Here is a 25,919-nt window from a genome sequence, read left to right as displayed (position 1 = left end):
TATTTATTTATAGCGGTGAATATATTTTAGTGAATATAATGTTAGATATAATCTGCTGTAAAACATTTCAACTAGATCATAAATCTTTCAAGCGTTGCAGATATTTTGGGGAATGTTCTTTTCTTCAATGTATTTTTAAACTCATGGAAATTATGAAAAGCTATTTGGGACTTTCTTTCATTTAAATAAAATATTAAAGGATAAAAAAGTGCTCAGTTTTGTTTCCATGTTGTCATAATTTATTTGCTGTTGTTTTATTGCATAAAAGAGAGCTTTAATAAAATAGCGTCATTCAAACGAGTTTCGTTTGCGCTGAAGTCAACTGGTTACTTCACTGTTTGTACCACATGCCTACTGTCATGCCCTGTAAGTAGTTTCAGTTTGTGCCACTCTCCAAAAATGATTAACCTTCAAGATTGCGTATGTTATAGTGAACGTATTCTCTTGGTATCACAATCAATAACGCACTCGTAATCTGTTTCATAAATGAGTCAGATCATGACTTCAACAATTGAATTAATAGTGAAACAAAAACACAGGCATTACGTCGGGCACCAAAAATTCGTGGGTCCTTCAGCACGTTGTCAGTGAGAGGAACTTGACCTCCTTGTCATCACAGGAGGTGTTACTGTTGCTGTAGCTAAACAGAGTTTAATAACATGAAAATGATATTATAAATTGTGCGACCGCGACTGTCAATTCTTATTATTCTGTGCTTCCAATTGCACTCTATTATAAGAAGCTAAAAATGTCGGTAAATCGCTGTGTTTACTTATTGTCGCGTTCTCACATCCGATACCGGGTATGTGCTAGCACCGCTGCTGTAGCAAACAACACTTCACTGCATCCAACAAGAAGGACATTTGAAAAATTATCAAGTAGACATTCATCTTCAAACAGTTCATCGAGACCCCTGGACACATCACTGTTTGTACCTCTCACCGTTAAAAGTGATGAAGGCGGGGATGGGGCAATCGGAGAAGAGCTGACGCAACCGCTTGACAAAAGTAAAGACAGTGTTAATTAGTGTCATGTTATTAGTATATTATGTAATTGATTTATAGATGACTCATTCGAAGTTCCAGACATTTGTATTTGCATCTGAATGTATCTTTAATGTACCATATTCAACATATGTATATGAAACCGTGCATATGCAAATTAGCATACTCGATTCACTGTTATTAGAAAAAAACAATTAATGTTTATTTACCCTTTTTAACAGGTGAACTTCTCAAGGTGCTAAATAGATTCTACAAAAGGAAAGAGATGCAAAAGCTGGCTGCTGACCAAGGGCTTGATGGTAAGAATCATGGATCCACTATTACATGATCTTACATAATTAACATAGTATTTTTCAACCACACCCACCACATTGTGTTACAACAACGCCCATCTAAAAACTGTACACTTAAAAGTATGTCAGGAGTACTACTGTGTTAAAAGCTTTTTTTGTGACCACTGTGTATCTGTTCTTCAACAGCTCGCCTCTTTCATCAAGCGTTTGTCAGTTTTAGGAAATTTGTGCTAGAAATGAATTCACTAAATGCTGACTTGCACATCATCCTTAATGACATCATTTGTGGAGCTGGTGAGTATTTACATCAGACATATTGCATTGGCAAAATCCATAGGAAATCCTTTGTGCATAATCCTCCTTCCCCTCATTCCAGGTCACATAGATGATATTTTCCCATACTTTATGAGACATGCCAAACAGATTTTCCCTATGTTGGACTGTATAGATGATTTACGCAAGATCAGCGACTTGCGGGTCCCAGCAAACTGGTACTTAGAGATTCGTCTGCTGATTTTATTCAATTACGTATGCTTTCTCATCTGCAATTTCTAAACTTGATAAATGTATGTTACAGGTATCCAGAGGCCAGGGCTATTCAAAGAAAGATTGTTTTTCACGCAGGACCCACCAACAGTGGTAAAACCTATCATGCCATTCAGAGATTCCTAGCGGCCAAGTCTGGAGTTTACTGTGGACCGCTAAAGCTGCTGGCCCATGAAATCTATGAAAAGAGTAATGAAGCAGTGAGTTTCATTCCGCAGACTAGGTTATTTCGGTATTTAATGTAATTACGTATTAGTTGTGAATGTTAAAGCTGTTATGTATGCTTTCCTATTAGGGAGTGCCATGTGATCTGGTCACAGGAGAAGAGAGAATATTTGTTGATCCAGAAGGAAGACCGTCTGGCCACATAGCCTCTACCATAGAGATGTGCAGTGTCACAACTCCATGTGAGTATAGAAAACATGATCGTTTCAGCCAATATGCGATACCTGAGTTTATGTTCAGTGCTGATAGTAAACTTAAAGTGCTCCTATTATGCCATTTTTAAGGTTTCTAAATTATTTTGGGAGTCTCCTATAATAGGTTTACATCCATGCAAGGTCCAACAACACTTCTGTTTTCTCAAAATATGCATTTAATATCACTTCAAATTCCAGTGATTCTCAAACAGTTTGTTCAAAGCAGTTCAAAGATTCAGTCTCTCTAAACTCTTCATTTCTGCGAGCCTACTCTGCTCTGATTGGTCAGATGTCCCAGTCTGTTGTGATTGGTCTGCCACATACAGCGTGTGTCAGAAACAATACGCCCATTGCCATAGGTCCGTATTTTGAATAATAGAAAATATAAACATCTATTATTTATCATACTTATAGGTTGTGATTCAGTGGGTCCAAATAAGCTGGGTACTGAGTCATCTTTAAAGAGCAAGTGTTTAGTGAATCCCACGTTGAACTTCCCAAGACTAGAGAATCAGCCATCAGTAATATGACGTGTTTGAGGACAGGTCAAGTTTTTCGCGGCTGGATAACATAGGACATAGTTGTGCATTTTGCAAATATCTTTCCCATGAAGTGTTGCCATCACGGAATTGGGATTTGAATTACTAAGAACTGTTAAGAGTTGATTCTTTCTTTTGGGAGACAGTAACTTTATTTATTGTGCCCTTCGGCTTTACAACTTTACATTCACATACAGCTACATTACACACTGCATGAAAGGCACTATTTGAAATGGCATAATAGGGGCACTTCATGCAATCTAATGAAAATGCACAATGAAAAAGTGCAAATATATATTAAATGACAGTAAATATTAAATATTGTTATTATTATTATTTTTTTATTTGACTATTTCTTTAATCATATTTACTGTAAAGCTACCTTGAGCGTATGGAAGTGTACTGCATAACTAAAACATATAATTATTGTTTGAATCTTTTGTTTAGATGAAGTGGCTGTCATTGATGAGATTCAAATGATCAAAGATCCTGCCAGAGGATGGGCTTGGACAAGAGCTCTTCTTGGTAGGTTGGCTTCGGAGAGTCACCAGAAACAGTATTTATTTACACATACAGTGGGGTTCAAATATTTGGGAGGTTAAAAAATGAAATATTAAAACAATAGTTCACCCAAAAATGAAAATTCCATCATTAATTACTCACTCATGTCGTTCCAAACCCGTAAGACCTTCGTTCATTTTCTGAACACAAATTAAGATATTTTTGATGAAATCCGAGAGCTTTCTGACCCTGCATAGACAGCAACGCAACAGACACGTTCAAGGCCCAGAAAGGTAGTTAGGACATCATTAAAACAGTCCATGTGACATCAGTGGTTCAACCGTAATGTTATGAATACTTTTTGTGCACAAAGAAAACAAAAATAATTACTTTATTCAACAATTTCTTCTATTTCATGTCAGTCTTCGATGCACATTCGTTCACGAGAACACCATGACACATGCGTGTGGTGCTGCTGAAGCAGCAGCCAGCGTTCTGACGTCGAACACAGATGCGGTCCGTCTTGTTCACAAGCAGAGGAAGATGCACGCTGTACATAAAACAGTCTTCGTAAACATGTCTGAGGATTTCGACAGAGAGGATGACTTGCAGTTTTTTTGCCCAGCCTTACTTATTTGAACCAGAATATACAGACAATCAACTTAGAGAGTTGACGTTCAACATCAGAACGCCGGCTCCTACATCAGCAGCACCACACAGATGCATTGAAGGCGCATCAAAGACTGACACGAAAGAGAAGAAATTGTTAAATCGAGTTATTATTTTTGTTTTCTTAGCACACAAAAAGCATTCTCTTAGCTTCATAACATTACTGTTGGACCACTAATATCACATAAGTAAAAAAACATGCACATTTGTAGCATTTTCATTATTCAGATTTTTTCTGATTTAGATTTTTTATTTTTTAGGTGCCTTTCTAAATACTACTTGGCAAATGTTAAACTCAGACTATTCCCATTTTCATCCGTATGGGCATATCATAGTTTGGTTTCATATAAATGAGTTATGCTAAACATATATTTCTGAATAGGTTTGTGTGCTGAGGAGATCCACGTGTGTGGTGAAGCTGCTGCAGTTGACTTTGTCACTGAACTCATGTACACTACAGGTGAAGAGGTCGAGGTGAGTCTCACCAGTTGAAGAATTGCTGATTATTCAGTGAATGCACATTAATATTTATTTTGTCTTTGCTTTTTTAAAATTATGTTGATGCTCACTATTTGTTCATTTGTCTATTTGTTCATTGTTAGTAGTATGCTTTGACGTAAAGGCTTTTTTATCTTTAAGGTACATAATTATAAGAGGCTGACCCCTTTTTCAGTCTCAAATCATGCTGTGGAATCATTAGATAACCTGAAGCCTGGCGACTGCATCGTGTGCTTCAGCAAAAATGACATCTACTCAATCAGCCGACAGATAGAAGTTCGTGGCCTGGAGTGTGCCGTCATTTATGGCAGTCTGCCCCCTGGTAAGAGTCCTTCAGTCTATCTGTTCAGATGTGTCATAAGAGAAATTGTGTGAGGGCCACATGGTACATTTATGATCTAGATCTTGTTTATTGAACTTACTGTATTATCATCACATTGCCATCCCGTCATTACATCAATAATTTTGCTGTAAATTTTATCTGGAAACTAAACTAACATTTTGATTGGTCAACAGGCACCAAGTTGGCTCAAGCAAAAAAGTTTAATGATCCAGACGACCCTTGCAAAATCCTTGTTGCCACAGATGCAATTGGAATGGGGCTGAACCTGTAAGTAACTTTACAAAATCAGTAACCTTGTTTTACATTAAGACACCTAAAACCTTTAAAAAAAGATATGTTTTACTAACTAAGATTCACATATAATTTTAGTTTTTATGACAGTTTCCCACCTTGTTTTGACTCTGAGAATTAAATAAGTGGCTCTCAAACTTTTTGAGCCAAAGGCCCTCCATATATGCAGACGTATGTGACCCTGGACCACAAAACTAGTCATAAGGGTCAGTTTTTTGAAATTGAGATGTATACATAATTTGAAAGCTGAATAAATAAGCTTTCCATTGATGTATGGTTTGGTAGGATATGACAATATTTGAGATACGATTATTTGAAAATCAGGAATCTGAGGGTGCAAATTGCCCTTAAAGTTGTCCAAATGAAGTTTTTAGCAATGCATATTATTAAACAAAAATTAGGTTTTGATATATATAAGGTAGGAAATTTACAAAATATCTCCATGGAACATGATCTTTACTCAGTATCCTAATGATGATTTTTTGGCATAAAAGAAAAATCGATCATTTTGACTCATACATGTACTTTTGGCTATTGCTACAAATATACCCATGCTACTTAAAGTCCACTTCCAAAACACAGATTCACATATAGTGTACTCACCCCCTTGTCATACAAGATGTTCATGTCTTTCTTTCTTCAGTTGAAGAAATTATGTTTTTTTGAGGAGAACATTTCAGCATTTTTCTCCATATAATGGACTGATATGGTGCCCGATTTTGAACTTCCAAAAAGCAGTTTAAATGCGACTTCAAACGATCCCAAATGTGGTTGTAAACGATCCCAGCTGAGGAAGGCGGGTCTTATCTAGCAAAACGATCGGTTATTTTCATTTTTAAAAAATGGAACTTAAATACTTTTTTTTTTTTTTTTATCTCAAACGCTTGTCTTGCCTTTCTCTCCACGAACTCTGTGTATTCTGACTAAGACAGTTAGGGTATGTCGAAAAATTTTAAATCGTATTTTCTCCCTCAACTTCAAAAATTATTTCAAAATCATCCTACATCGCTGCAGAAGTACAGACCCAGTCTTTGGAACGTGAACATGCAAAGAAGATCTTAACAAAAAAGGTAAAACAGCGAAATAGGACAATTTTGAAGTTGAGGGAGAACATGAGGTGGGAGTTTTTCAACATTCCCTGAGTAAGACAAGACGAGCGTTTGGCATTAAAAAGTATATAATTTGTATTTTTTTAATCGTTTCGCTAGGTAAGACCCTTATTCCTCGGCTGGGATTGTTTGAAGCCACATTTAAACTGCATTTTGGAAGTTCAAAATTGGGGCACCATATCAGTCCATTATATAAAAGAAAAATGCTGAAATGTTTTCCTCAAAAAACATAATTTCTTTACGACTTAAGAAAGAAAGACATGAACATCTTGGATGACAAGGGGGTGAGTACATTATTTGTAAACTGTTGTTCTGGAAGTGGACTTCTCCTTTAAGACTGGTTTTGTGGTCCAGGGTCACATATAGTGTTTTATCCTGTTACTATTGCCAAAGTTTAATAAACATTTTTATTAAATAAACTATATTACTGCATTACATTCAGCTTTTGTGGCTCTGCACTAATCACAGCATATTTTGAACAACTTTCATCTTAAGGAAAATACTGGTTCTTTGCTTGCATTAGGAGCATTAGGAGAATCATCTTTAACTCTCTGGTAAAACCCAGTGTGAATGAGAAAGGGGAAAAGGAGCTGGACACTATTTCCACCTCACAGGCGCTGCAGATCGCTGGGCGAGCAGGACGCTTCAGCTCTGTGTTTAAAGAGGGTGAGGTAACTACTATGCAAAGGGACGACTTGTCTGTTTTAAAGGAGATCTTGGGGAAGCCTGTTGACCCTATTGAGGTAAGAATAATTGAATGTATTATAAAAGTAATGTTGTTTGAAAAAAGTATTATTATTTGTTAATTTCTCATCCATTCTTGATCTCAGACAGCAGGATTACACCCCACAGCAGAGCAGATAGAAATGTTTGCCTACCATCTTCCCCAAGCAACTCTCTCAAACCTCATTGTAGGTCTAAATATTCAACATTATGATAATTATTTTACTGACTAGTCATTGTCTATATTTGAAACACTCCCTGTCCTTTCTGTTCCACTGTACAGGATATATTCGTGAGTCTTGCACAAGTGGATGGACTTTACTTCGTCTGCAACATTGATGACTTTAAATTCTTGGCGGATATGATTCAGCATATTCCTCTGAACTTGCGTTCCCGTTACGTGTTCTGCACGGCTCCCATTAACAAGAAACAAGCCTTTGTTTGCACGTCATTTCTCAAGGTAGGCATAATAATCTGAGTGAACCACTTGTGAGCTCAAAACCTGAATAATTTACAGTGAAAAATAGATTACAGAGAACTGATTGAAACTTCTGCCATTTGACCTTAAACATTTAGGCATATGATTTGGTTTTATTTATAAGGAATTATTTATAAGTCAGTGGAAACAGCACATGTGAAAACTGTACAGACATCACTGCAGAATTTCCAGAAAACTTTCCAGGCCCAGAAATATTTTTTTTTCTTTTCTGCTCAGCAAGGCTGTGTTTATTTGATTAAAAATACAGAAAACAACAGTACTATTGTGAAATATTATTGCAATTTAAAATAGTGGTTTTCTATTTAAATATACTTTAAAAATAGAATTTATTTCTGTGATGCAAAGCTGAATTTTCTGCATCATTACTCCAGTCTTCAGTGTCACATGATCCTTCGGAAATAATTCTGATATGCTAATTTATTATCAGTGTTGGAAATTCAGAAGTTTGGGGTCAGTAAATTTTTATTCTTTCTTGTTTTGAAAGAAATTAATACTTTTATTCAGCAAGGATGTTAAATGGATAAAAAGAGACTGCAAAGACATTGTTAGAAATAATTTCTATTTTGAATAAATGTTCTTTTTAAATTGTATTCATCAAAGAACCCTGAAAAAAGAATCACAGGTTCCAAAAAAAACTGTTGCCAGCATAGATAATTCTAATAATAAATCAGCATATTAGAATGATTTCTAAAGGATCATGTGACACTGAAGACACTGGCTGCCAAAAAATCAGTTTTGCATCACAGGAATAAATTACATTTTAAAGTATATTAAAATAGAAACCATTATTTTGTATTGTAATAACATTTTGCAATATTACTGTTGTTTTTCTGTATTTTTGATCAAATAAATGCCTTGATGAGCATAAGTGACTTCTTAAAACTCATTACAAGTCTTACTGATACCTTTTGAATGGCAGTGTATTATTATAATATTATAGATCTTTTTAATTTCAGTTTTAGTAATTTTAGTACTATTTCAGCTTTATTTCAGTTATCGTAAATAATTTTTAATAGTTTATAGTTTTAGTTTTAACAATAGTTTTAGTTTTAGTAACAATTTATGGTGGTGTAGTTTTATAACACTATATTAATAAATTAACAATAATCTAGATAATAAATGCTGTAAAAATCTGTCCTCTATAGTTTGCCAGACAGTTCAGCAGAGATGAGCCTCTGACGTTCAACTGGGTGTGTCGACATGTGAATTGGCCCCTGGCTCCTCCCAAAAATATCAAGGACCTTGTTCATCTGGAGGCTGTCCATGATGTGCTAGATCTTTACCTTTGGCTCAGGTATCCTTTTTTTTTTTTTTTTTTTTTTTCACCCTGAAGTTGAACCCAAACCATCTGTAACTATTGGTTTACATTGTAGCATTAAATTAGAGAGCAATAAATAACAAAGAATCCAATTTTGCACAATTTCATCCATAGCATTTAACCTCTTGGACTGTTTCCCTCTCACAGCTATCGCTTCATGGACATGTTCCCAGATGCTAATCTCGTCCGTGATATTCAAAAGGAACTGGACGAAATCATCCAGATCGGCGTGCGTAACATCACACGGCTTATCCGTGCTACAGAGGATCAACCCGCCTCTGCAGAAACCAATGCATCTGTAAGACTTCCTGTTTTAGACACACTGCCTCTGAGGAGAGGACGAGGGTCAAAGAATCAAAAAAAAGAGGCTAGGGCAACAGACTCTTCACTGAGCTCAAGGTTGGTGCGGGACGGACTACTGACAAAAGAACTGTTACAGCAGCTGCAGAAAGAATGGGTCCGAGAGCAGAGCCAAAATGGAGACGACTCCAGTTCAGCAAATAAAGGGAAAAGAAAGAAAAAGTGAACGCTAACCTATGCAACATAGACTGTTTTGTACTTTTAGAGCATCAAGAGAACTGTATTGCTGATGTTCTGAACTTGGTGTAATGCTTGTCTCTCCATTTCTGGAGCACTATCTTACTATAAAACGACACCGTTTTCATAGAAATTTAAAATGTCAAAAAGACGCCTGTAATGCCCCCTTTTAAATGTGACAATAAAATCATATTGATATTTTTAATGCCTCTCCATTGCCTAAGCACAGAAAAATGGTATTTGTTCTTCAAGATAATCAAAAATGCTGAATAACAGATAATGTTGGACACCCTCGATTACCATGATCGAAAAAAAGCAAGGCTGGACATGACCTATAAACTAGTTCTTGTCAGGCCACTGAACCTGTTGTTGAAAACCAATAATTTGTATTTACCCTCTTCTATTTTTAGCATGGTTATGCAGTCTGATGTTATTTTAGGAACTCTACTCGACCAATGAAATACTACAGCTGATATGATTGATTGATTTAGACATTGTTCAACTGCAACAGCCTTGTACGGTTTTGAGGTTAGTGTAACGGTCACAGTGCAAATCAGAACTTATGTCACAGGATAACTTTAATAGTAGTGTCTACTAATAGGGAAAAATTAAAATGAAGTCAAATTTTTGTTCTTTTTTTTTTTTCACAGAAATGATTTTAAAGGGATTGTTCACCCAAAAATGAAAATTCTGTCAATAATTATTCACCCTCATGTTGTTCCAAACCCCTAAGACCTTGGTCTTAGAACACAAATTAATATATTTTTTGATGAACACGTGTCGAAGACTGATATGGAGAAGAAGAAATTGTTAAAGAAATTTGTTTTCTTTCCACACAAAACACATTCTTGTAGCTTCATAAAATACAGTTGAACCACTGATGTCACATGAAATATTTTAACAATGTCCTTACTATCTTTGTGGGCCTTGGGTCAGTTGCGTAGTTGTGTATGCAGGGTCAGAAAGCTCTCAGGTTTCATCAAAAATATCTTAATCTGTGTTCTGAAGATGAACAAAGGTCTTACGGGTTTGGAACGACATGAGGGTGAGTAATGAATGACAGAATTTTCATTTTTGTGTGAACTATACCTTTAATCTTTAGAAAATGATTCAGGAAGTCAAACTAAATTTAATCAATGGGGGTTTTTCTGTACACTATTGTAGTTGTTAGAATGGCAAAGGATCAGCGATCTCCACGTAAAACTGATCGTGCAGATGAAACTGTTAGTTGTAGAGACTTGAAACCACTCATAACTCCTAAACCGTCAGTCGCCAACTCAAGTCCAATGTCGTTGGAATCCTTGGCTCACGATGGACAAAACACGCCTCAGATTAAAAATTTCCGGGTATTTCGCATTTTTGAAAAACCTACTTTTGCAAACTACTTCTAGGTTTTTCGCCCAAATGGAACCAAACCAGAAAGATTCTCTTAGATTCTCGAAAGGGGCAGGGACACTTTTCGTAATATGTCTGTAACTCCTAAACGAAATTAAATATCTCCACCAAACTCAAAACGCTTATGTAAGAGCTCGATCTGAGAACACACAAAAAAATTGCGGAGCTTGGCCACTTGGTGGCGCTATTAGAGGGAAAAAACAAAAATGGCTATAACTGCACAACCATTTGACCTTTCAAAATGAAAATCAGTGTGCACAGTCTTGGTCCAAAGTGCCACAAGTGTCTATAAGAACATTTGTGTATCTCAAAACAAATTTTGAGCACCTGTTAGACAAGGTTAACGGAGGCCGATCGGAATGAAACTCGGTGGGCCTGTTCGACTCACGGCCTTAAAGGTCTGAGGGAAATTTGAAAGAAATAGGCCACGGAGGGTGATATCACATTTTTCAAGGGGATAAACAATTGTACGTTGCATGGGTTTTCGCACATACAATAGAACTCCTTATTCTGGACATTTTTGCCTTTAGAACCACTGCAGTCAAACAATTTGTTAAATGATTGAGTCCTAGTTTTTTTGCTCAATCTGGAAAGACACTCTGCAGTACAATTCTCTGAACTCTCTAGGTCAATAATTATCAAAAAAAAAAATATTGTACGCTTTGGGAGGCTATAACAGGGTCATTTAGGAAAGGGGTCCCATCTAAATTTACCCCAAATCCTATAAAGCCTAAAGGAAAACTCAAAACTTCACGAAACCTGATGAGCACATAAGATTTCTAAACAAGCATACAAAGTTTTAAGGAGACTGGACCACAGCTGCTGCTATAACGGTCATAAATGTTAAAAAGCAATGTTTCTATGATAAATTCTATGATAATTTTGAAATCATTATTTAGCAAGCCTGTAACCACCTAAATCAATGTGTTTTTTCATATATGCCTAAATGCCTTAAAGTGCTTGAGCCCTGGTAATCGGCACTTGCAGCTATATTTTACAAATTGATTTGACACCATTGTAAACGTCAACTAAAATGGAACAGCTGATAGCATGCATCATGTCGCTGGGTCATTTTTTCAGGATGAATAATTCATCAAAGTAGTGAAGTGTTAAAAATGTTTGGTAGATCAACCTGCTCTGTGTTTGCGAAGGGCCCCGGTTAATCTCTGCCCGTTACTATGGTAACCGTATTAACTGAACGCCTGAGCAACGTTTTAATCTCTGAACATTTTCTTAGGTTTTAGCCTATAAAACTCTTTGTGAACTCTTTTGCTATAACATCAGCACATTTGTCACATTTAATACCTTACTGTTATAACCTCCAGAGGAGCAAAGGCCAGATAACTTCTGGGCAGAAATACCCTCTCATTGATCTTGTCAGCTCTGTCCTGGTAGATAAGGCTGTTCTGCATTTAGCATGTTTCACTCACTTTCTCACTAAGGATGTTTACATACTGAACTTGAAACGAATAGAAAAGACTCTTTTTGATCTATTGTTTTGCTCAGGATTGTTTTAAAGTGCTCCTGCTGTGTGGAGTGAATCAAACACATTGCTAGGAGAGGCTGGAGAGCAGAGGGGTTGGACAAGGCTTAGCCATTAATTATTTAGCCGTGAAAGGGGAGGGAAAAGCAAGTGCTGAACTCTCGCATAGAGAAATACAAGCTGAGAAACTTCACCTCAGTCATAGTAGAATCGCTCCTGAGGATTCAGGGGGACATACTTTGAAATCTGATGATTCATTTTGTCTTTCATTAAGTAAATCATATTTTATCTGAGATTGCCACCTGTGTTAGGAAGTCAAGATGTTTGCGGTCCATCTGCTGTCCTTTTACTTCTCAAAGCTTCAGGAGGATCAGATCAAGAAGGTAACTGTTCATAAAACCTCTCGACTTGTTAAACAGACAAGCTAATGATTAGATTTTTTAAACAAAATAATGCCCTGTGTGATTTATTCAGTGTTGAGGTGTCTGTAACGCTCTTTGCTGTTTTGTGATTTGGAGTTTAACCATCAGTGAATTGTCAGATGTAGTCTGGTGTCTATGATGAATGTGATTTTACTGCGGCCTGTGGAATCATTAACTCTTTTCACAAATGCTTTTTGTGGGCAGATAACTGAGTGCATGAGGAGAGAGAGGACCTTGACCTACTCATCCGCATTTATTGAACTGATTTTGATTTCCATAGAAGTTCACACCTTTGTGTGAGCCAAAATTTAAACAATGACCTTTTGTTGTAGATTTATCTTTTTTTAAAACTATTTAATCTCTCCCTTTCGGTAGTTTACTATGAAGTTATCTGTTATACTTTACCAGTTAAAGACACACATACTCGCTCTTTATTATTACTGTTTTCTCCATTTTAAAATAATAGTAAAGTCATCGGTGTGATAAAATAACACCGAAGGAAGGATGTGAATTATATAGGGAGTAAAGGTACATCCTTAAATTCTTTTTAAACAGTATTATATGAGTTCGTATGTACGCTGGATACTTGTTCATCTGTTTATGCATGTACAGTAAATATAGTTTCATTAAGAGCAGCCTAAATTTGTCTAAAAACTAATCTCGAGTGTTCAAGTCTTTGTATGAAATGTATCTCCACGTGTTCACTAATAGTTGAGACTGTGTCATTTTACAACAGTATCATTTTTATCTCCAGAAACACACCTGCATTATCTTTCAACATGTCATATATTTGCATGTGTCACTGATAGTATTAGTATTACTTTTTGCTTGGTCATTTTCATGTTGTCATGTTGAAATACACTCTATCATTTTTAATATATCAGTATTTTGTCTATTTATCATTTGTTTTACCCTGTTATTCAGCCACTTATTACATAGTATTTTGTCTCACTGAATTTATTAAAGGGATAGTTCACCCAAAAATGAAAATTCTGTCATTAATTACTCACCCTCATGTTGTTCCAAACCCATTAGACCTTTGTTCATTTTCAGAACACAAATTAAGATATTTTGTGATGAAATCCAAGAGCTTTCTGTCCCTGCATAGACAGCAACGCAACTAACATGTTCACAGCCCAGAAAGTTAGTAAGGACATCTTTAAAATAGTCCATGTGACGTCAGTGGTACATCGTGGTGTGAATTGTTGAATAAAGACGTTATTTTTGTTTTCTTTGCACACAAAAAGTATTCTTGTAGCTTCGTAAAATTTCAGATGAACCACTGAGTCACATTAACTATTTTAACTTTTATGTTTATGTCGTTACTACGTTTCTGGGCCTTGAACGTGTCAGAAAGCTCTCGGATTTCATCAAAAATATCTTAATATGTGTTCTGAAGATAAACGAAGGTCTTACAGGTTTGGAACAACATGAGGGTGAGTAATTAATGACAGAATTTTCTTTTTTGGGTGAACAATTCCTTTAAATACGTGTGAAGGAAACAAAGCTAGGCATCAGAAGAGAAAACAAAACTTGAAATGTGTTTCTCAACAGGTTGACCGATATCTGTATGCAATGCGCCTGTCAGATGATCAACTGAAGGACATATCAGCTCGGTTTCGGCAGGAGATGGAGAAAGGACTGTCGAATGAGAGCAATGCTACAGCTGCGGTGAAGATGCTGCCGACCCACGTTTATTCAACACCTGATGGCTCAGGTACACTGATGTACACGTTACTATTCTAACTATTTTCACATGCGCCTGAAAAAGCAGAACCACTGCATTTGAGTAATATTAAATAATTCTAAATTGTTCGTGTTTATGAGAGATTTTTTGTGACCCTGGACCACAAAACCAGTCATAAGGTTCAATTTTTTGAAAATGAGATTCATACATCATCTGAAAGCTGAATAAATACGCTTTTCATTGATGTATGGTTTGTTAGGTCAATATTTGGTTGAGGTCAAAATCTGGAATCTGAGGGTGCAATAAAATCTAAATATTGAGAAAATTAAATTGTCCAAATGATGTTTTTAGCAATGCATATAATCAAAAAATTAAGTTCTGTTATATTTACGGTAGGAAATTTACAAAATATCTTAATAGAACATGATCTTCACTTAATATCCTAATGATTTTTGGCATAAAAGAAAAATCTATCATTTTGACCCACACAATGTATTGTTGGCTATTGCTACAAATTTACCTGTGCTACTTATAACTGGTTTTGTGGTCCAGGGTCACAATGTTCTCTTTCATATATTTTTCTCACAGAGAAGGGTGAGTTTCTGGCACTGGATCTGGGAGGTTCGAAATTTAAGGTGCTTCAGGTGAAGGTTTCAGAAAATGGGAAGAAGAAAGTTGAGATGGAGAGTGAAACCTTTCCTATCCCTGAAGAAATCCTTAATGGCAGAGGAACTGAGGTGATTATTGCTTCACAAATATGAGTTGTAACAATAAGGAATTTATTGCAGATTACAAGCTGTTTCCAGTAAATTGTGATTATGATGAAACTTTTATGTTAGTTCTTGTAATTATGCCAGTGCAAATAAAGCAATTATGTACGTATTCATGCATTGCTCATGTGCAATAAAAAATGTCAGCTGACCTTTATATGAATAGAGGGCCGATTATTTTAATTTAAAATGTATTCATTTTGTCTTGCAGCTTTTTGAACATGTGGCAGAATCTTTGAAGTCTTTTCTACAGAAAAACCACATTAATCACACAAGAAAACCTCTCGGCTTCACCTTCTCTTTCCCATGTGCGCAGTCCAAAATAGATGAGGTACAGTTGACGTGTTAATATCAAATTTTATCTTAACTCAGCCTGTTTTAATTGGATCAAGGTGCTAAAGTATTTGAAATACTGATTAAAGTTGATTTTCTTATCAGTACGCTAGTGAAATGGAAGAATAGATATACATATCAGTTGATCTCCTCACTGACCTGTTTTATTTGTGTTGGCACAGGGTGTCTTGCTGTCATGGTCAAAGAATTTCAAGGCTAGAGGTGTTCAAGGCAAAAATGTGGTGGAGTTATTACGGAAAGCCATTAAAAAAGTTGGGGTATGAATACCATTTTTCTTCTCTCACCATTTACATTGGTGGAATTTGTGATTCATGTCGAGGTTTTTAAATTGATATTTTCAGAAGGATGTTGATGTGGATGTCCTGGCTATGGTCAATGACACGGTGGGCGCCATGATGACCTGTGGATATGATGACCAAAACTGCGAAGTGGGGGTTATTGTAGGTAAGGCCTCACTGGATGCTTTTCTCACAATAGATTTAAAAATATATATAATCCCAAAAAAATGCTTCAAATGGCAGAAGACATATAAATCATCCAAAGGTAAAGAAAAGTAAACGTTTAATTTCCACTATGCATTTCTTCAGGTACTGGCACTAACGCGTGTTACATGGAGGAAATGCGACACATTGATCTGGTGGAAGGAGATGAAGGCAGGATGTGTATTAATACTGAATGGGGGGGCATTTGGAGATGATGGTGTGCTTGATGATTTCATCACAAGCTTTGACCGTGAAATTGATGCCGCCTCAGTTAATCCAGGAAAACAGCTGTAAGTACTTAATAATCTGTTCCTGCAGATATACATAAACCTACCAACATTGATTGTCATGACTTATCATGAGAGGAAAAAATTATGTTTTAGTTGCATAACATTGATTAGAGAAACGCCTTCATTTCGCAATAGTTTCTTTTTTCACATTTCTAAATTATTGCAAATTAATGCGAATCTGTAATCGAAACACACCTACAGAGATTGCCCAAACCAAGTTGGCTCCTAATGTGTGATTTGACCCAACATGATATATTACAAAAGCAGGAAACAGAGGCTGTATTTAGACTTAAAGTCTTAATGACCAGATCCGATCTTTTGATCATGTCCAGCTGTCTGTTTACATACTTTTTAGACAAGTCCAATATCCAATATCTCTATTTATGTTAATTCCAACCCAAAATGATTAGATCAGTTCACTATGCACGTGGAACTATGCACATGGTAGACCCTCAGCTTTGAATGGCTGTGCTTTTAAAATAATAAATAAAATTCACGTGGAGTGGCCATTATTATCTGCCAGCACAGACAACAGCTGTCATGGACGTTTTGCAGCACTAAATGTGCCTGGTAATGGATAAAAAACGAACTCCTGAATATTGCGCAATTTCTTACCAACACTTGAGATCAAAAATTTACATAAACTTGCAGAATCTGCTAAATATTAATTATTTTACCAAAATAAGAGGGATCATAAAACATGCATGTTATTTTTATTTAGTATGTTGTTACCTGAATGATCCACAGCTGTGATTTTTTTTGTTTAGTGATAGTTGTTCATGAGTCCCTTGTTTGTCCTGAATGGTTAAACTGCCCGTTGTTCTTCAGAAAAATTCTTCATGTCCCACAAATTCTTTTTAGCATTTGTGTGTATTTGAACCCTTTCCAACAATGACTGTATGATTCTGAGATCCATCTTTTCACACTGAGGACAACTGAGAGACTCATATGCAACTATTACAGAAGGTTTAATTAAAAAATTAAAAAAAGTTTCCACCCTTAATGTGTGTTTATACGTAAGTCTGATGTCCAGATATCGGATATGTATCTAATTCAAAACGACATTTAGAAGTGGCCCAGATCGAATGTGAAAGAATCGGATCTTGTGAGGATTTTTGTGTCTACAAGTGTGCATAAGATCAGAACAAAAATCAGATTTTTTTTATGTCAGTGTAAACACAGCGAAAGGTGCCATATAACAATATTTATTTATTTAGCTTTTAAGTGTACAGAATATAAATGAATTTGATTTTATAAATGCATTTAAATATAATATAGCTGGATATAATGCAACATTTACTTTAATCCCACAGTCAAGTTTTCAGTCATTTGACCCTCAAAAAGTTTTATTTTTGGTTGAATTTTTAGTAGAACGTTTGGCCACCTCTGATTTAACATTGTTCCCAAAATGTGTGCATTTAACTCCATTTTTTCACCAAGTAATACCTTTGTGACTCTGGTTGTGTCATTCCCAGGTTTGAAAAGATGGTCAGTGGGATGTACATGGGAGAGCTTGTGAGACTCATCCTACTGAAGATGGCCAAAAAGGGTCTACTCTTTCGTGGACAGATCTCTGATGCTCTCCGAACCAAGGGAACTTTCCAGACCAACCACATCTGCTTGATTGAACAGTAAGATTACATATTCACAAATACAAACTAATATTAAATGGGTTAAAATAAGCAATATATATTTCTATCTATGAGGAGTCCTATGGCAAACCTATCCTCCTTACTTCTCCTGTAAGAGTGGGCGCTGCTATTTTATGGGTCTGGCTTCCGGTCTCACCCGCGTCCAGCTATTTTTAGCTGTAGAAAACAGCTTATTTTGCTGCTTAATATTTGCAAATTGGTGTGTCTTACCATTTTATTTTTTTGTATTATCTTAATTACGAACACACTGGTTTGTAGTGCTAACAGTTTTAACGTTTAATGCACGTTGTTATTCTTCTCGTTATTTCCCTATAGCAGCTTATGAACTGGAAGTCTTACCCATAGGCTTACTTCTGCGTTAAAGAATAAAGTGGATTTTGACTGTTTCAGTGATTATTTAAGAATTTTCCCTGCAGAATATATTATCTTAGATAAGCATGAATTTCCACCCTGGCTATGTCTGTTTTTTGGTGTTAGTGCTGGTATAGATGGTGGTTTAAATGTACATATTCTAACTGAGGATGTTTCCAGGTATAAAGGTGGTTTGGAGAACACCAAGGAAATCCTGGAATACCTGGGTCTAAATCCCAGTGACGATGACTGCATTGCTGTCCAGCATGTCTGTACCATCGTCTCCTTCAGGTCAGCTAATCTGGTTGCTGCCGCTTTAGCTGCCATTCTGACACGGATCCGAGAAAACAAGAAGCTGAAGACCCTTCGGACCACAGTAGGAGTGGATGGGACTGTCTACAGAACACATCCACAGTACGTCAGTTCACCTTCACATACAAAACCCAAGGAGGTTTAGTATGAAATCGGATTAAAGAAACTCACAACTTGTATCTGAATTTTAAAGGTACCCCAAGAGGCTTCACAAGGTGGTCCGCCATCTGGTGCCAGACTGTCATGTCCGCTTTGTGCTGTCTGAAAGTGGCAGTGCAAAAGGTGCCGCCATGGTGACTGCAGTCGCTCAGCGGTTAGCGTCCCAACGGAAGGAGATTGATGATACTCTCGCAGTCTTCGCCTTGAGTCCCAAACAGCTTCAGGAAGTGAAGGCGAAGATGCGTGTGGAGTTGGAACGAGGCTTGAAGAAAGACTCCCATCCCACTGCCTCAGTCAAAATGTTGCCCACATATGTTTACAGGACTCCAGATGGGACAGGTAAAGGAAACTGTCTACTTACTAGAGCTGCATGATTAATTGTTAAAAGATGGCAAACTCGATTCAAACACCCACGTGATGTTAAACCTTTGTCAAAATCATATTGGAACATTCAAATCTGTGTTCGTGCTGCCGCTGACAGAGAGAGCAGTTATCATGTTTAGTTTTTTCAACCAAGCAGTATTATTTATGTCTTACAATCATTCATATTATCACAGAAGTACTGGGATAAAAGTTTACAGTTCGGATATAAACACTGATGTCTACGGTAGTGATCAAAATGGAGCAAATCATCTTTTGAAAGTAATTTTCACTTCAAATTGTCGCTTTAAATAACTTTTGTTGATTACAATAGTCGGGTTTCCATTACAAATTTTCACAAAACTTTTAGAAATGTTGATAAAACCTATTGTGAATTGACAGCATTTCCATTAACCGATGTTAAGCAACTAAAACATTTTTTTCCTCTCGTGATAAGTCATGGCCACAGATGTTGGTAGGTTTACATATATTGCAGCCACCACACTACCCATTATTTTTAAATGAAGGAGTCAAAACAAAGCCCATTATACTTGTAAGCAGCCACGTATAAGGTGTTTCTTGGAGGTTATAGTACATTAAAGTACTATTATTTTTACTTTTACATACGGCAAGTGACCTGTAAATGTGCAGTTTTGTGATGTATTCCTTTTTTGAATTGCCTGAGAAACCACCTCGTGTGAGCGTAAAAACTTTTTTGCGATTTAAGGGAGTTTTGCAAAATTGTGTTTCCATTGGGCATATTTTCAATTCACAATTTGAATTCGCGCAGTTGTTTTGACTGTTAAAAAATTATTTTGCACTGAATAATTCATTCAAGAGATTTGTTCAGAAACACTGATTCATTCAGTAATGAAACAAATGAAGCATTTTTGAGTGAGTCACTGAATCATTCATTCATACATTTTTTTTAAAATAATTCATTCAAATTAATTAAACATTATTGAAAACAAAGAGGCAATTAATATTTTGTCACAACCTCTAGTAAATTGCATGTTATTTTGCTTTGCTCCGAATCTTGGAAGAATTGTGATTTCTGTTTTAAAAACAAAAAAAAATGTTGAATCTCAATTTATCCAGAATCGTGCAGCTCTACTACGTGTAACAATCGTGGTGAAATTTTTCGTGACTTCTTTTTTTTGTGAGTTATCATTTATTTTTTAAGCCCTGTTATGTAATATAATATAACATGATATAATATAATACACATTCTCAAAACCACTTGGATGCTGCAGACTATATATTTAATTTTTTTATTATTTTGACATATTTTATTATTTATTATTTTATATTTTATTATTATTATTTTTGATACATTTGTATATTCAATGGGAAACATAATAGATATAATATCTGAGCATGATGATAATTGAATTAGATGATGATAAACATATGTTTTATGTCATTGAATGTTGTTATTTTGACAGAAAGAGGAAAGTACCTTGCCTTGGATCTTGGTGGAACCAATTTCCGCGTTTTGGTGGTTAAGATCCGTACTGGTATGCGAAATTCAGTCCGGATGTACAACAAGATTTATGCCATTCCACTGGAGATCATGCAAGGGACAGGAGAAGAGGTGAAACACTATCAGTAAATAAACATAATCATTTAAGTTCAAATGAATACATTAGTATCACATATTTAACATTATTATAAGTGTATAAGGTCATAAATTAGTTATAAGGTTATAAATGTATCAGTATAACATTTACAAGAAGTGTTACTTTTTTATTTTAGCTGTTTGACCACATAGTTCAGTGTATCTCAGATTTCTTGGACTATATGGGAATGAAGAACACTCGTCTGCCTCTTGGCTTCACCTTCTCTTTCCCATGCAATCAGACAGGTATTGATAAGGTAAATATGCACTTTGTGTTATCAGAGGTCACTTCAGTTGTCAATAAAATTCTCATAACGACACCTAAACACCTTAAAACAAACTGTTAAATCACATAGACAAACGCTACTCTCATTGCCATTTGTATGGTCCACTTGTTTAGGGAAATCTGGTCTGCTGGACGAAAGGCTTCAAAGCAACAGACTGTGAGGGTTACGATGTGGTGGATATGCTGAGAGAGGCCATCAAAAGACGAAATGTAAGGGGGAAGCAAACATCAAGCTGTTTTTGCATGACATACTCATTCACTTACACAGAAGCACCATTATCATTAACGTTAATTAATTAATGTTCCATTGTCACATCAGACTTCAAGTATCAGAACCAAATGCTTATATTTTTTCATAAATGATTACAATTTAGTTTATAATCCTCTTATTTGAATGAGACTGTAGTTTTGCCTATTTTGTGCTGCTGATGTTTGTAAGAGTGTGATGATGAATTAGTTCTTTCTTTCAGGAATTTGACCTTGATATCGTTGCTATTGTGAATGACACAGTTGGCACAATGATGACATGTGCATATGAGGACCCTAAATGTCAGATTGGTCTTATTGCTGGTATGTATTAATGCATTTCTGTGATGTTTCATTGAGGCTGTATGTTAACTAACAACCTCACTGCTGATTATAAACCAACACACAAACAAAGATTACAGTGCAACATGTCAACACCTCTATGATTCTTAACTCCACAGGAACGGGAAGCAATGTGTGTTACATGGAAGAGATGAAGAACATTGAGGTCGTGGAGGGAGATGAAGGCCAGATGTGTGTGAACACCGAATGGGGAGGATTTGGAGAAAATGATAATATTGAGGACATCCGAACCAGATATGACAGAGAAGTGGACGAAGGCTCACTCAATCCAGGAAAACAAAGGTAAAGATCATTTTAGACGAGGTTATTTTCCAGTGGTTATCTAAACAGTGCAAGTGCAATTCAGGTTTTCTGCATTTGTCCACATGGAGGCAGTATATGTTCAGGAGTTCATGCAGGAAGCATGAAAAACGATGTTAGCAACCTGCTGTAATGCACATAGTCTTTTATAGGCAAAGAGCAAAAATAAGTGCCATTAAAACTTTAAATAATTTCTTTGCTATTATTGGGAAGATTATAATTTAAATATATTTATACTAAATAATAATTAATTTTACTTAAAATATAAATAACCTACTACTATTATTATTAATTTAAAGTTTTTAAAATATATACACAAGTGTTAGATTTTCCAAATATAATCTGTTACCCATTCATTTCCAGGTTTGAAAAGATGACCAGTGGAATGTACTTGGGAGAGATTGTAAGGCAGATCCTCATTGATCTGACAAAGCGTGGATTTCTGTTTCGCGGTCGCATTACAGAGAGACTGAAGACCAGAGGCATCTTTGAGACCAAGTTTCTTTCACAGATTGAGAGGTACAGTAGACATTTATGACAGAATATACTGGTCACCTGACAATATTTTAGCATATACTTCATATATCATGCTGATATTGTTCAGCATACTGTGTAGCTATTACCATTCGCTAAATATTATATTAAAGATGCACTCAGTTGCTTATTTATGAGCCATAAGTGAGTATATGTGAGTATATGATTTTTATTGGAGTGCACTTTTAAAAAGTTTTAAAACTTTTTCACCCAAGAATGAAAATTACCCCATGATTTACTCATCCTCAAGCCATCCTAGGTGTATATGACTTTTTTCTTTCAGACGAATACAATTGGAGTTATATTAAAAAATGTCCTAGCTCTTCCAAGCTTTATAATGGCAGTGAATGGGTGTTGAGATTTTGAAGTCCAATAAAATGCATCTGTCCATTATAAAAAGTGCTCCACACACTCCTGGGGGTTAATAAAGGCCTTCTGATGTGAATCAATGTGTTTTTGTGAGAGAAACATCCACATTTAAAACTTTATAAACCATAATCTCTAGCAGAAGTGACAAATGCGGAAACACAGAGAAGAGAGCAAAACAAAAGACAGGTCATGAATTAAAAGTACAAAACTAGGACTTGAAAAGAAAGATGTCAGAGGATTTCAACATAAGTCAAGAGGAGACTGGTTTTCCTTTGCTGTAAACAAAACGTGGTTCTCGCGAGACTAGCATATTCTACATATTCTATAGTTTACGCTACGCCTACATCCTACAGCATCCGCTGGAACGTCACTTTCTCGTGAACCCACGTACAAGAGTTAGCGTAAGCTAGAGATTGTGGGTAATACATTTTTAAATTTGGATATTTTTCTTACACAAACACTTCAGAAGGCCTTTATTGCACCTGATGTTCAATAGTCCAGTTGAAGTCCAATAAAGTGCATCCATCCATCATAAAAAGTGCTCCACACAGCTCCAGGAGGCAATAAAGGCAAAGGAAAACCAGTCTCCTCTTGACTTATGTTGAAATCCTCTGACATCTTTCTTTTCAAGTCCTAGTTTTGTACTTTTAATTCATGACCTGTCTTTTGTTTTGCTCTCTTCTCTGTGTTTCCGCATTTGTCACTTCTGCTAGAGATTATGGTTTATAAAGTTTTAAATGTGGATGTTTTTCTTACAAAAACACAGCGATTCACATCAGAAGGCCTTTATTAACCCCCAGGATGGATGCATTTTATTGGACTTCAAAATCTCAACACCCATTCACTGCCATTATAATCCTTGGAAATGCCAGGGCATTTTTAATATAACTACAATTGTATTCGTCTTAAAAAAGAAAGTCAAATAAACCTAGGATAGCTTGTGGGTGTGTAAATCATAGGGTAATTTTCATTTTTGGATGAACCATCCCTTTTGTTCCCATATCTAACCTCTAAGTGAATAAATCCAATGTTATGTTTATTTTGACTCATACTTTGGCTTCTATAAACCTAGTGACCGTCTGGCACTACTGCAAGTGAGGTCTATTCTGCAGAGTCTGGGTTTGGACAGCACATGTGACGACAGTATTATTGTGAAGGAAGTGTGCGGAGCCGTTTCCCGTCGAGCAGCTCAGCTCTGTGGAGCAGGAATGGCTGCTATTGTAGACAAAATCAGAGAAAACCGTGGTCTGGACAGTCTGGAGATTACTGTGGGAGTTGACGGCACCCTTTACAAGTTACATCCACAGTAAGTAAAGATTAGCGGAACATCTTTACATTTACATTTGATCAGTGTTGGATTTATATCCTAAACTTGTGGCTTTTCATGACAGCTTCTCCACAATCTTAAAGGACACTGTCAGAGATCTCGCACCCAAATGTAAGGTGGATTTCATCCTTTCGGAGGATGGCAGTGGGAAAGGGGCGGCCCTGATCACAGCTGTAGCACAACAGCATCATATAGAGAAACAAGAACCTAACTAGATGCTCAGACTGGGTTTCCTCGAGGGCTGATATGTTGTTTTAAGAGTTCAGGTTTCTGTATGTAAACAAATGGATTTATCAAATGACATCGACACAAAATCTTGCTCATTTTTCAGCTTGCATATAAGATTCTATCTATTTTTTTGCATATAAAAATATGTGCCATCAGGTGCATTGGAAGAAAAGTGTTAATTTATTGCTTTGTATTATTATTATTTCATTTTGAAGGTAATAATTAGTGCAATAATGTCTGCACTGATGTTCGCCATGTTCAGCATCGTTTTAATGTCACTGTACATTGCATCTTTGAAGGCCTTTTTTCTCGTTGTCCTTTTGTTCAGAATTAGTGAGCGGTTTGCATGGCCAGTCAGAGTGAAAGGCTCACAGAGGCCAAACTAAAGGGGATGATGGCTGTGTGCTGAGGAATGTCATGACAGTATGTTGCTCTAGTACTCTGTGATGGTTTCTGAGAAGCTTGGAGACCACACAGACTTAACAAATCAGGGCATTTATGCTACAGTACTTTGAAAAGCAATTTATTTATTTGAATAGTAGAGGCAAATTAGACTCAAATTCAAAGTTTTTTGCTGTATTGTGAAAAATGACTTATAATATTTTATTTTAAACAGAATATTTTGTAAGGAATGGTTCACCAAAAAAGTCATAATTTACTTTATCATTTACTGTTTGTGAGTAGACCACGTTTATGATGATTTTATGATATTTTTACATCTTTTTTTTGAAGATCCAGTCCATATTCTTTGTAGTTTTATAGAAAATGTTGACTAGTTAAATAGTGACGCATTAAATCAAATGTGACAATGATTGTTACAAAATATTTCTATTTCAAATAAACGCTGTTCTTTTTAACTTTTTATTTGTCAAAGAATGCTAAAAAAGTGTCATGGTTTCCAAAAAAACTGTTTTCAACATTAACAATGATAATAAATATTCTTTAAGCAGCAAATCAACATATTAGAATGATTTCTGAATAATTATGTGATACTGAAAACTGAAGTAATGATGCTGAAAATTCAGCTTTGCCATCACAGGAATAAATGACATTTTAAAATATTTAAACTAGAAAACAATCATTTTAAATTGTAATAGTATTTCACCGTTTCAACTGACCAAATAAATGCAGCCTTGGTGAGCATAAGACTTTTTTATTGAAAAATCTTACCATCCCCAAACTGAATGGTACTGTATTCATATTTGACTGCCTTTCAAAGATTTAATAGATGTTTTGGATAACATTAGCACATTTCGCTTTTGTGTTCACTAATTTAAGCTTCTAAAGGGATTTAACAAAGCAGTTCAACCAGGCCAGCTCCTGCTCACAAATCCTCATGGAGCAGAAAGGGAAAAGTTTACTCATCGTAATCCTTCCTGCTAATGCTAACTAGCTTCACTGCCGAACAATAGTAGCTGAAGCTAGCAGCCATGCTCTTCAGCACGTCACCATACTTGCATGTGTTAGCATGCATGCTCAGTTTGTAAGAATACACATTTTAGATTAGCTAAATTAGAAAACATCTGCTAAATTAAGTGTAATAAAGAGACGTCTTGATAAAATAATTGCATTCAGTGGCATGTTGTTTACCTTTGTAATTTAACCCGATACAAGCAAAAATATTTAGCATTGTTTGGTATTT

At 35.9% G+C, this 25,919-nt stretch overlaps 2 protein-coding genes across 2 annotated transcripts; both read left to right on the top strand.

Moving 5' to 3' along the window:
• The first annotated feature begins 569 nt into the window (after positions 1-569).
• On the top strand, positions 570-9,490 carry supv3l1 (SUV3-like helicase). Its single transcript, XM_051125157.1, has 15 exons — positions 570-1,007; positions 1,226-1,303; positions 1,484-1,591; positions 1,674-1,788; positions 1,875-2,043; positions 2,139-2,250; positions 3,249-3,326; positions 4,354-4,445; positions 4,611-4,791; positions 4,986-5,079; positions 6,736-6,955; positions 7,043-7,123; positions 7,219-7,395; positions 8,580-8,728; positions 8,900-9,490. Exons 1-15 carry the CDS (start codon positions 749-751, stop codon positions 9,276-9,278), a joined length of 2,292 nt encoding a protein of 763 aa, XP_050981114.1. The 5' UTR covers positions 570-748; the 3' UTR covers positions 9,279-9,490.
• A 2,830-nt stretch (positions 9,491-12,320) lies between these two features.
• hkdc1 (hexokinase domain containing 1) lies at positions 12,321-25,139 on the top strand. The gene is given in 19 exon segments (XM_051125636.1): positions 12,321-12,550; positions 14,144-14,306; positions 14,865-15,013; positions 15,258-15,377; positions 15,562-15,657; positions 15,742-15,844; positions 15,988-16,079; positions 16,081-16,172; positions 17,648-17,803; positions 18,356-18,589; positions 18,681-18,985; positions 20,452-20,600; positions 20,762-20,881; positions 21,025-21,120; positions 21,381-21,480; positions 21,618-21,801; positions 22,183-22,338; positions 23,795-24,028; positions 24,114-25,139. Coding segments are annotated over 19 exon segments (2,763 nt in total). The 5' UTR covers positions 12,321-12,487; the 3' UTR covers positions 24,265-25,139.
• The last annotated feature ends 780 nt before the right edge of the window (positions 25,140-25,919 follow it).

This window comes from Labeo rohita, chromosome 13 (assembly GCF_022985175.1).
Source record: "Labeo rohita strain BAU-BD-2019 chromosome 13, IGBB_LRoh.1.0, whole genome shotgun sequence".
Taxonomy (NCBI): domain Eukaryota; kingdom Metazoa; phylum Chordata; class Actinopteri; order Cypriniformes; family Cyprinidae; genus Labeo; species Labeo rohita.
The sequence above is the reverse complement of the archived record's forward strand: the minus strand, read 5'-3'. Positions and strand labels throughout refer to the sequence as shown.